The sequence below is a fragment of the Miscanthus floridulus genome, chromosome 1 (genome assembly GCF_019320115.1).
Source record: "Miscanthus floridulus cultivar M001 chromosome 1, ASM1932011v1, whole genome shotgun sequence".
Lineage (NCBI taxonomy): Eukaryota > Viridiplantae > Streptophyta > Magnoliopsida > Poales > Poaceae > Miscanthus > Miscanthus floridulus.
The window spans coordinates 161,111,572-161,123,476 of record NC_089580.1 but is presented as its reverse complement, the minus strand read 5'-3'; the positions used below and the strand labels follow the sequence as shown (position 1 = coordinate 161,123,476).

The following is an 11,905-nucleotide window of genomic DNA, read 5'->3' as shown; positions in this document are numbered from 1 at the left end:
TCTGGAAACTACCATGTTCATGACCACCAAGGTTTCAACAGAATATCCAATGAATGAAAACAAGCACTCAGGGACAGTATTTATAGACCAAAGGATCGGCGCACATGGACTAGGAGTACCAACGAAATAGGTCTAATAAAGGACACAGTGAAAAGATAGGACACAATAATGGACGACTCAGGCGAGAGGAAGCGGTACTCGAAGACGGGCATATTCGGAAGAATATACCAGCACAGTACAACCCATGAACAAAAGGCATTTACACTCAACCACCATCATACAACTACATCTGACAACAGCAAAACTATCAAAGAATATGCCAAAACCACGCATCCGAGTTCTTCCTGAACAAAACAACACGGATATACGCTCGGGGGCTTGGCCAGCATCATAGCTTAAACAACACTGAGCTAGGGAGCTCGGCCTTCATTTTCACCTATTCCCGGAGGCTCGGAACCAAAGACAAAGGACCAAGAATACAAGAAACTCAAGACTACAATGACGACACATCAAGACTCTTCATCCGACTTCTTTTCTAAAAAGAAGAACTCGGAGAAAGCACGGGGCCGCAGGAGACCCTCCAACTTTTGCAAACAAAAGCAAGAGGCTCAAGGGCTACACTCAGTGAGTGCAATTTTTTGACATAAGCTCGGAGGCTGCTTACCGCAAAACTACTCGGATGATGACGTAATCCAAGTCTCGGGGACTACTTCAGAACACAAAATTTTCAAACAACATAAAGGATCAAGACCCTCCAACTTTTTGTTCCAAATAGCAAGAGGCTCGGGGGCTACACTCAGTGAGTGCCCTTTTTCTTCGAAAAAGCGCACGTCACCAATAGGCTTCCTCAACGCAGACCACTTCAAGACATTACGGCAAAAAGAACCCGGAACAAGCCATGTTCGAGTTCTTTTTGATAAAATTTCAACGAACAATCAGGGCAACTTCAAGACAAGATCCTTCAGCTCCTTGTTCCAAATAGCAAGAGGCTCGAGGGCTACAACCAGATGGATGCACTTTTTCTTCAAAAAAGCACTCACCACCCAAAGATCCCAAGAAGCGCTACAAGGTTTCACTCCAGAAAACGCTCGGATGACATTTTGTTCCTACTCAACAAGACTAGAAGGAGCAGAGCGAGATTTTCAGAGCTCAACCATGAAGTGCTCGGGGGCTTGTCGATGCGGGACCCACAGGATACCCCGCAAGGTAGAAAGAAGATCTAGTCCAACTAGGATTCTTCCCATATAATCGTAGTAGTAGAACTATTAGGTAATCCTATTAGGAAATTTCATTGTAAACCGACTAGGACTCTGGCCTCCTGACTATATAAAGGAGGGCAGGGCTCCTGAGAGAAGGACAATTGTACAACAAAACACTTGACGATCAATCCAACGCAAAGGCTAAGGCCGACTGGACGTAAGGTTATTACTCGATCTACGATCGAGGGCCTGAACCAGGATAAATCGGCTGTCTCTTGCATAAACCATCGAGTTGGGCATACGCCGAAGCCTGAACATACTGCCCCGGGTACCCCCGTGGCAGGCTATCGGTGGTGAAACATCGACAAAGATCTAATTAAAGAAAGTGTTGGAGATTTTTTTTACTAAAATCTCCATTTCTATTAATAAGAAGGGTATAAAGAGACTCCTAAAGTTGCCCTTAGACCAAACGTTAAAGTTGCCATGAGAATCACAGAGTGGCCACGTGGAAGACAATTTTATCCATGTGACCTAATGTGATGGTGATGATAACACTTGACATAGTGGCGTACAAGTGCACAACTATATAAGAATTGTTAGAGATTGAGGAAGGTTCAACACATCTAGGCCTCAATGTCGTAGAGTATACTAGATGATTGAGACCCTACCCAACTATATAAGAATTATTGGAGGTAACACATCTAGGCCTCAATGTCGGAGAGTGTACTAGATGATTGAGACCTGACGGGCATATCATTCGGTGACACTGTGTATGTTTCAGTTTTAGACTTAGAGCAAGGATAGTAACCCAGCCGGCAGCCGGCTAAATATAATGACTAGTATAATGGCTTGGCTTTATCGGTGTGCCTGGGTACATGTGCATGACATGCAAAGAGCAGGCGCACAACGAATGAGATTCTTCGGTACAAAGCAAAACGCCAGTTTTCCGGTCACCGTCGGCTGGGAGCAGGCGTTTTTATCTCGTGGGACGTGCTCAACCGGGCGGTAAGCAAAGCACCAGCTCACGTCTCTCTCTTTCATTGTCTCTCATCCAGGAAGGATTTTTCTGACGTGGACTCATACAGCCCGCTTATGTGGCTTTATTATACTTGCTCTTAGACCCTGCTGAATGGTCATCGTATGGTCAGGTGCGACTTTATGACACGTGATGGATCATTCACCGAGGACCAACTTGTCAAGTGGCCTAACACTCATGTGCACCGTACGATCTGGTGGTAACTTCTAGCGTGTTTGGATGGGTGCATATGGGTTAGCCTGGCCCATGGGATGCAAGAAAAAGTTGTTTGGATGTCTGTACATGGACTTGAGACAGGACCAGCTGATGCAAGATTCTCCCGTCGGCTTGGCTCTGTAGAAACGAAATTGAAACTGTTTCTGCCGAGCTTGGCTGGCGTGGTGCAGGTTGGGGGCTTGTGGTACATCTGTTGTCTCTAAATCGGGCGAAAAAGTCATCCAACCATTCAAAGGATCAACGCAACCTGGCTAGAATAGAACAACCAACCAAACAAGTCATGCATGTACGCAGAGATGCTGACCACTATGGGATGGTCCTCGTTTCCATCCAGGCTCTCGCTAGACACTCAACAAAACACCCTAGTTTGTGTCACCTAACGGATCATCCAGTGAGGTTCTCCGTTCCAAAAATAGAAGTTATTATATGACACGTGCAGATCAAACTTTCTCAACTTTAATTAGGTTTATACAAAATGTATGCAACATTTATATCTTCAAATAAATTTATTATGAAACTATATTCAACGATCTACCTAATGATGCTAATTATATATTATAAATATAAATATTAATATTTTTAATATATATTTGATCAAAGTTAAAAGTGTTTTACTTCTCATAAAGTGAGAATGACATCTATTTTGGGACAAAATGGAGTATATATCAAGTGTCCTAGTTACCGTGACATTAGATTAATTATGAAAAATATTTTAACAATAAATATACTTAGAGATACAAAATTGACAATATTTTCTATATACCTAAAGGAATTTGAGATTGATGGACTCTTTGAAAAGCGTGATTTATATTTTTTTAGGCAGAGAAAGTAGAACGACACATCGTTAGATTAGCAAGAGTCTACCCTACTAAAGTACTATTTTTTTCTATGCTAAGTCCACCCAAAAAAACCTCTCCCACTGAGATGGCCTTCCTCCACGCACCCTACAAAGTATACCAAGAAACGCAACTCCGTACAAATAAACCATCCAGATTGTTTTTCACTATTCTTTCTCTTTACTCACTCACTCAGATCCGACGGCCAGGATCGCATGTATGGTACTCCTCAGCCCCCTGTCATCATCCGCGCGCAAGGCAACACATCCGCGCGACATCCGCCGAGGCAACACATCCGCGATTGACGTACCGCCTCGACTACACCACGTCCGGCGTCACCGTCTCCGGCGGCCGGCGCTTCCCGCCTCCGAACCCCGCTCGCGCTCGCGGTCTGCAGGCCCAACCGCCCCAGGACCGCGCCCAGGATCAGGTGGCGGCGTCACCGTCTCCAGACCTCGCCTCTCCCGATCGTGACCGTCTCCAAAATCCAGTCCCCTCGGCCCACGATCGCGCCTCCGTCCCCTTCTTCTGGCCCCGCGACGACGGCGGTCTTCCGTCCCCGTCTCCACGATCTGCTGCTTGCTCGGAGCAGATGCCTGAACGCCGGCGCCGAGGACTTCATCGTGAAGCCCCTCCAGAGAAAGGATGTGCAGCGCCTCTGGAACTGCTCCACCGCCACGAGGCCCAGCAAGGGCGCCGCGCCGTGCGAGTGCGAGGCCGTCGTGGACAAGCGGAATAACAAGCCCCTGGTGCTGCCGCCCTCCGATGCCGCCGTCACCGCCGGTGCCACGTCGCCGTCGGGACGGCGAGCGAACCTCGCCGGAGTCGCCATGGTACGTACGTCGCGCCGGCTGCCACTACTCGCCCTCGGACGGGAAGGTTAATTTTTTCCTCATTTCTCTGATCGCGTTTGTCTCTGTTCCTTCTCTGCCAGGTGCTGCAGTCGTCGAGCTTGGAGCTCTCGCAGTACCTGCCGCTCCTGCTCAAGCTCGTCGTGCTGGTGTATGCCGTGCTGTGCCTGGTCGAGCTCCTGCACAAATGGTCATCGGGCAGCCGCTGCTCACTCTCCCTGTGGTGCGCCTGAGCAGCAAGCAGCAAAGCCAGGAGCAACGCTGCAGTGCACTGAAGTACTGGGCGCCAATGCAAATGCAAAGTTCTTCTGCTGCTGCACCAAGTAAAGTACTGCTATTTTCAGGCTCCACCAAGCAGGTGTATTTGCTTTTTGTTTGCTCAGCCTCTCTTGTTCAATGATGCGATTTTTTATTTTTGAGCGTCTTTTTGCATGAAAGATTTATTTGTTTTTTTTTTCACATGGTGGATTTAGGGACTGCATGGATGACGTCGCTGCTCAACCAGAAGGTGCTGGAGTTGATTCCTAGAAGCTGCAAAGTGCATGTTTCATATCCTTTATGCAAATGCAAGATGAGAATTGTTGCCTGTGATGACCCCCAAAAAAATAAGACTTAGATTGATGGACTTATTATCATTAACAACATAACCTTTTCTTGAGTCAAAAGTACTAAATTAACCTGCTTCCAGAAAAATCCTTGTTAAACTGACCACCTGTTGCTTATTTATATTTTTGAATGACCAGAGCATGTTTAGGGAAAATTTGTTATATTTTCAGCATTTCAAAAGCTAAGATTTTTAAGTATTCAGAAAAGATCGAAGCATTAGCTAGCTTCAGTGGTATGTTTCTATTGTATTGATTCATTTTGTTTCCATTATCATGCTAAATTGATTTTCCTATTCTTCAGGAAATATAAATCTATTAAAGGCTACTCTTCGGTAAGAAAACATGGTAGCTTTATATACTCAACGCTATCCTGTGAATGAATCTGTATGCATGCACTTATAATCTACAGTACAAAACCAAATGCTACAAGAATGATCTGGTAACATTGAAACAAAGGTAAGCATGCACTTTATTAATGAATTTGTAAGTTTATTGGACCCAAATATGAAGAAAGGTTTTGATTTGCTCCAGATTTGAGAATGGAAGGAGGTTTTAGAATTTGTCCAAGCTAATCACACCAGTTGCTTGGTGATTAGTGTATTAGAGCAGCCAATTAGACTAAAGTGATGTACTGATATTTTTTTAGTGTAGGGCATCTCACTTTCAAGAGTTATTATGCTTATTTATTTTGTTAGCTGAGTTATTATGCTTCTTGTTGGTTGATTTGTGTTTCTAAATGGCACCGTAGCTAGCACGGGCAATATACAACAGTGCATGGTGTGATAGAATCATAGAAAGAGACATGCAGCACCACAAGCACGCACGCGAGCGGCGTAGCTTCCTATCTTGTCTATATAAGCAGAAGCAAAGGTTTTCCCAGGCAATGCAATGGTATAGATTTAGTGTGGGACGACTAGACCTAAGCAAAAGTCAGGCTGGGCTAGGTATGCAAAGAAGCTGACTGATTTGAGCCTCGAATCTGTACCTTGACCTATCCAGTGCGTAGGTTCAGGCCCGACATTTTTTAGGGGAACGACCAACTACCACGGTTCACTCCGTGTACCGTGTACGCTAGCCGCTAGACAGTGAGGATCGCGGGCCGGCGCCACACGTGAAGCCCGGCCGAAAAAGCGGGTCGGGTGCAACTTGCAAGGAGCGATGGCAGCCTGTTTTCGATTGTTCAGCACTTCAGCAGCTTCAGCTGGGCCACAGAGAGCTGCCATGCTGCTGGGCCAGGCTCCGGCTTTGCTAGTGATAGATCCGCCATGTTCATCTGATCAATTTTCATCAAAGCTGCTAAGCCCAGAATAACTTCCAAGTCTCCAACTAGGCAACTAATCTGTGGAACGCCCATATTTGCTCTGCCTACTCTACACGAGCAGAAGCAAACATGTTTCTTCTCTGACGAGGTGAGAAATAAAAACATCCACAAGGGTACTAGTAATAGGTACATGAACCATTAGTTTTTTATGCGAGCATAAGTATCATTAGTTCATTTCACCAAACTATAGAAACAGCTTGTCTAGAGGTCTTACTCTATATACTTTCCAATTCGCATCATTTGAAGTGTTCCCATACTCCACAACCGAGACGAATGGATCAGTTTATACAGTAAACAAAGAACGTCTGATGAGCAAAACACTCGTAGTAGAGCAAACAATAACATACCTACGCCACGGTTCACACGTGCTCATCCTGTTGGCGGCTGGCACGAGCACGATCCAGCGGAGCACAAAGTCACGGAACAGAAGAACCAAGCAGGCGAGGTCGACACAGGCGATATATTCCTTCTCATCTTTGCCTCCAAAAAAGCGCAGGATTCCCCTTCAGCAGCTTTGTCAACATCGCTTTTCCTTATTCCCTTCCCCGGGATCGCGTGCTCGCCGGTCTGCCTGCGAAAACGATAATTGTCAAGAGGGCTTACAGAGAAAGCAGGAGCATACGATTCCGAGCACTTAACAAGCAACAACTGAATGTAATCCCCGCGCAAAGAAAGTTCTCCGTTCTCCTCCCCTTGCTCGCTTTCGTTGGATTCAATGCGAAAGATAAAGCTACGGCCAGAAAGAGCTTATTCCATGTTCTAATGTGCAGTGGTCTCAGCTCTGCTGATGATCGGCCATAATTGAACACAATTCCCCAGCCAATGCTCGTGGAATCATGCATAGGGTGATTTTGGTTTGGAACGACAGAAATGCACCAGCATGCCCCACTTGAACAGGAATGGGGGTACAGATCATATCATATTATATCATATCATATCAGGAGGACGGTTTTCTTATCCTAATGGATGGAACAAGGGCCTATAAGTACTTCAGAGAAGACTGGTTGAACCACGAAATGGCAACAAGCAAACCTTGCAAAATAGCAAGATATAAAGAAGATGCGTTGGACCACTCGTACAAGTTGCTTTTCAAAGGATGCCTGTCAAGTTTTTATTTTTGAAAAGGCCTGAGAGGATCTTAATGCAATTCGTTATATCTGATTTACCATGTTAATGGTTTGATTTCTGAGGTACAACTTACGAGGTGGCACATCTTGCATTTGTAACTCACAATAACCAGAACAAATGGAATCATGGAAAAAAAATAACTAGACTATTCTCTTATGGAAAAGCTGGACTACAGAACAAATCAACCTGAAGGGACTCTTACAGCGCAAAATTGTAGCACCTCACAATTTACAGAAAAAACACTCTAGATAAGACAAAGGTAAGCACCGCCTATTCCATATGACTGGACTTCATGGCAGTTAGAGGTATCAAACATTGAACCTAAGCCAGTTTTGCTCAAGTATGGAGGGGCGAATAAACAAAACTAACCATGTCGGTTCAGATAAGCATGTTTTCAAAGCAAAAGCAACATAGAGCAGTGAAGTAAAGGAACTAACCGTCATTTTTAAGCCCAGACTTTCTACGCCTTACGTAGAACAAATAGTAGCCAAACTCAGAGGACTCCATATAGTTGCACAGCCCATCAGATTCGTCTATCCACTTTCCGTTTCCCTGATAGCCGAACAAGTACAAAACTTACATGAGGAGACAAAAGAGAACCATATGCTTATTCCAATATTCCATGCTTTGCTTTTGTGCAGTCCCAAGGAAGGCATCACTAAGGGAATGAGTTCCTTTTCACTTTATTTATATGAAAAACTTTTATCGAATTCTTCTGGATGCATCTGGTCAAAAAGAAATTTAAACTTCGCTCTCGTATGAATGATAAAAATTATTCTACTATCGTCTATATGCCATGGACCCATGGTTGTATAACCTGAAGGCATACATTTGCTAGAATCCATGGTTGCTGAACATACAAAATCCTAAATCCTAATCAATGCCGACTATGCACAGATGTTGCCCTTTGATTTCATGGTACAAGTATGGTGGAGAGTGGAATTAGTGCTGAACATATAAGATATAGTAGGCCTACAAGCGCAAAGGCATTATTACAAACTACATCTCAAATGTTCTTCCTGAGAACAAGGTTCCCACTTTTATCTGCAAGAAGAATAAACTTAACAAATATGTATGCCTGCAACCCCCTTACACCTCTTTGTGCCAGTTAAAGCAATATCAACTATATTTGTTAGTGTTGGAATCAGAATCCAAATGTGTTTGCAGAATTGACAAATAAAAAGATAGGTGCGCATAGGGTCCACACGTACCTTAAGGAATAAGGATAATATCTCTATACCTCTTTTCAGTTGCCACCAAGATTGGGCCAGGCTTGAGTGTTTGTTCTAACGATTCGATATTCTCTCCTCACTTGCCTTCCTTATAAAACCAGACTCTGCATAACATCTTGGCATGAGTAGTCATAGTTTGTTAGAGCATTACCCCAAGGAATATAACGCCATTGTGTGACGAACAACCCTTAGTTCACCAAAACAAAGGGCTGATAAACTGCAAGAGACAGTTCCTATCAGGATTGTGGAGTCTGCAACCAGATATCAGTACATAACAGAATTGAAGAGGTATGAGATGTATCATGTGCATATTATTTGGTTTGCTCAAACAAAGGAGAAAAAAAGAGAGGAGATCTCCTCATACGTCCTAACCTTTAAGCCTGCAATGTCTTCATGCTAGATGTATCATCATCAACAACAGCTTCAGAGCCACAGCCATTTCCTGACTTCTAGGCAGACATTCCCTCCAGAAAGGCACATGCTTCTGCAAGGAGGGAGCATTCCAGCAGAGTCAGGGCTTGTGCTTTCGACTGATGCTAAACCTAGGTTAAAATGGACACCTGAACTACATGAGCGTTTTGTGGAGGCGGTAAATCAACTTGGTGGGCCTGATAGTAAGTACATGTTTAAACCCTATATCTACCATATAAGCTAACATAAGGAAGATTACCATCTAAATTCTGAAATTTGCAGAAGCTACACCAAAGACAATCATGAGACTCATGGGCGTCCCTGGACTAACACTATACCACCTTAAGAGTCATCTTCAGGTAGACATGGAATTTCTAGTATCGTGTTTTCCCTTGTACGCCTTGTGGCAAGAAACTAAGTTGATTTGTCTTTTACTAGAAATACAGGCTAAGCAAAAACATTCACGCCCAAGCTAATGGTGGAAATGCAAAAAATGGTAATTATAGCATTCTCTCATCACCTAGCAGTTATCAGCCTCCAATTAAGCTTCATACTGAATCTCCTTTCTGCTCTTCAGTGGTTGGCTGCGCCATGGCAATGGAGAAACCACCTGAAGGAAATGGATCACCAGCTAGCCACTTAAACCTTGGAACCCAGACAAACAAGTAAGAGATGAATAAATGTTTGCTTCAACATGTTTGCATAAGATAACATGGATTTGCATTTTATCAGATCTGTGCACATAGGTGAAGCCCTTCAGATGCAAATTGAAGTACAGCGCCAACTGCATGAGCAACTAGAGGTACAGAAGCAGAAGAAAATGAATCATATTACCAACTAAGTTACCATTTAAACACTCCTTACGAATACACAAATGTTTACATTTTCTAACTGATGCATCCCTAGGAGAGCTATAGTGTACAAAACTGGAGTAGATTGTGTGGCCAAATATATAGCAAAATGTATCCCAAACCAGGCTTTAAGTAGATCTAGGACACTCATCGAATGAAGGTTTATTTTGCCATGAAAGTACCTGATGTACAGACATCCAAATAAAGAAAAATTAAGTAGCTTAACCATCATTTGGTAAACTTCCGGGACATGGTCAGATCATGTATAATGTTACATGTCAATAAATGACATCTCAATAACCATTCCTTTAAGAAAAAAACATCACTTGTAATTGCTCCAATCACCCCAATTTTTTTAGCCAAGCACTAGTTCCTATATTACTGATAGAGTAACAAATCCAAGAGAAAAAATGTATGTAATGTATGCATATCTTTAGCTTTAGAGCATCCACATAGCTTGTCATTCACACAATGAACATCTATAGCTCATTTATCAATAAAAGTATATGCTGGACACCAGAGCATGACCTCTAAGAGGCTCACAATGCAAGAGGGTCTAGTCATGGTTGTCTATGGATATATTCTTGTCATAATTTGACTGAACACGGTTTAAAAAAGAACATGTAAAAACTAATGATGCTAAAAAAAGTTCAAACAACCTGACCAATTGTAAAACAATAATTTATTCTTTTCATGTCACAACCTCTTTACTGTTAGTGCTCAAGTACTGATAATGTGATATCTAATACCTTACACATAAACGATGCCTTTCAACAGGTACAAAGACATTTGCAACTCCGCATTGAAGCACAAGGGAAGTACCTACAATCTGTGCTAGAAAAGGCACAGGAGACAATTTCAAAGCAGAATGCAGGGTCAGTCGGTGTAGAAACCGCGAAGATGCAACTGTCAGAATTAGTCTCAAAGGTATCGACAGAATGCCTCCAGCATGCATTTACAGGCTTTGAGATTGAAGGTTCCCAAATTCTACAAGGGCACACCATCCAACTTGGAGATGGGTCAGTTGACAGCTGCTTAACTGCTTGTGATGGCTCACAGAAAGATCAAGATATCCTATCAATCAGCCTTTCTGCTCACAGAGGAAAGGAGATAGGAGGCATGACCTTCGATATACAAGCAAAAGAAAGAGGGAGAGAGGATTTGTTCCTTGACAAGCTAAGCATGACGCCTCCAAGCCACCTAGACAGGCGTGAGAGAGACAGTTTTAGTATGACACGCAAGGCAGCAAAATTGGATCTGAATATCAATGACACCACTGACGGGCCACAGAACTGCAAGAAAATTGACTTGAATGGGTTCAACTGGACCTAAGAAGAATTAGCAAAAGACCTTGCAAATTAAATCTGACTTGATTTATCAAGAGTGACAAGCTTGAGATTGGCTCCTTCTGCCAAGATACCAGCAAAGAGAAGGAAGTGAAACCGAATGAGTTCTTCCAAAGATCAGCAGCATTGACATATCCTCCATGGCAGGACCTAGGTGACCTTCGGAACAGCGGTGCTGTCGGCCCATCACAGTTCAGTGAAATAAGTGATGGAATTAAAAATAAGTAGGTCATGTAGATCGGTAGAGTGTATTTGAGAGAATCCAGTGTTCTTCGGCTATACCTTATATTGTGATTCTGTACGAGCATATAAATATAACGATTTTTGTCACAAAACCATGTTACTGATTGCTGTTGGGATTGACAATGCCCAGGAACTGATTTCTTTCTTTTTAATCAATTGCAACCCCCCCCAACCCCCACCCCTTGTTTTGCCATCAGGTAAGCGTGCGTCCTGCTGTGAAATGATGAATCTACAAGACAGCAACTGGTGCACAAAACAAAAGGGGCGGATGCACCGTAGAAAACACCTGCTTCGTGTTCCTTTTGGGATTATACACAGTGGTTTCATACTTTCATGCGGCCACGAAGCTGGAATGGAACAGATTTACTCCCAATGCGCAAATCCAATAAGATATCAGGATTGCTCTTCGATGACAAGGCAGATAAATCTAGCAGCCGCTGAGCTGCAAAGGTAAATAAATCAATCGTACCTCCAAACTGATCTGGGTGGTGGCGCCCGTTGGATGACCGCGGAAGGGGATCTCCCCTGCTAAACAAACGCCGCCGCTTCTTCCCTCCCAAAAGGTAAAAAAAAAAAGGCTCAGCCAATTCTGAGCAGGGGGGGTGGGGGGGGGGGGGGGGGGGGGGGGGC

General features: G+C 43.7%; 2 protein-coding genes and 1 long non-coding RNA gene across 4 annotated transcripts; 2 read left to right on the top strand and 1 right to left on the bottom strand.

Annotated features, from left to right (window-relative positions):
- The first annotated feature begins 3,375 nt into the window (after positions 1–3,375).
- LOC136466379 (two-component response regulator ORR1-like) lies at positions 3,376–4,737 on the top strand. The gene is made up of 4 exons (XM_066464760.1): positions 3,376–3,402; positions 3,779–4,120; positions 4,222–4,496; positions 4,612–4,737. Exons 1-3 carry the CDS (start codon positions 3,376–3,378, stop codon positions 4,369–4,371), a joined length of 519 nt encoding a protein of 172 aa, XP_066320857.1. The 3' UTR covers positions 4,372–4,496; positions 4,612–4,737.
- A 1,476-nt stretch (positions 4,738–6,213) lies between these two features.
- On the bottom strand, positions 6,214–11,869 carry LOC136545713 (uncharacterized). 2 transcript variants are annotated; one of them, XR_010781136.1, is made up of 5 exons: positions 11,745–11,869; positions 9,356–9,445; positions 8,404–8,908; positions 7,630–7,744; positions 6,214–6,635 (listed from the first exon to the last, which is right to left on the bottom strand). It is a non-coding gene; the product is annotated as an uncharacterized lncRNA (long non-coding RNA). The 2 variants fall into 2 exon arrangements; XR_010781137.1 differs by having other exon boundaries at positions 6,214–6,631.
- LOC136545701 (myb-related protein 2-like) lies at positions 8,574–11,367 on the top strand. Its single transcript, XM_066537695.1, has 7 exons — positions 8,574–8,712; positions 8,825–9,038; positions 9,118–9,194; positions 9,274–9,331; positions 9,413–9,500; positions 9,568–9,637; positions 10,464–11,367. The coding sequence occupies exons 2-7, from the start codon at positions 8,825–8,827 to the stop codon at positions 11,016–11,018; spliced, it is 1,062 nt and encodes a 353-aa protein (XP_066393792.1). The 5' UTR covers positions 8,574–8,712; the 3' UTR covers positions 11,019–11,367.
- Positions 11,870–11,905: the final 36 nt, after the last annotated feature.

Excerpts from the sequence above, each read along its gene's own strand:
- LOC136466379 (XM_066464760.1), top strand. The coding sequence starts at position 3,376 with ATGGCCTTCCTCCACGCACCCTACAAA. Across the intron at positions 3,403-3,778 it reads TCCTCCACGCACCCTACAAA|TCCCCTCGGCCCACGATCGC; the intron begins GTATACCAAGAA and ends TCCAAAATCCAG. Across the intron at positions 4,121-4,221 it reads ACCTCGCCGGAGTCGCCATG|GTGCTGCAGTCGTCGAGCTT; the intron begins GTACGTACGTCG and ends CTTCTCTGCCAG.
- LOC136545701 (XM_066537695.1), top strand. The coding sequence starts at position 8,825 with ATGTATCATCATCAACAACAGCTTCAGAGCCACAGCCATTTCCTGACT. Across the intron at positions 9,039-9,117 it reads TCAACTTGGTGGGCCTGATA|AAGCTACACCAAAGACAATC; the intron begins GTAAGTACATGT and ends TGAAATTTGCAG. Across the intron at positions 9,638-10,463 it reads AACTGCATGAGCAACTAGAG|GTACAAAGACATTTGCAACT; the intron begins GTACAGAAGCAG and ends GCCTTTCAACAG.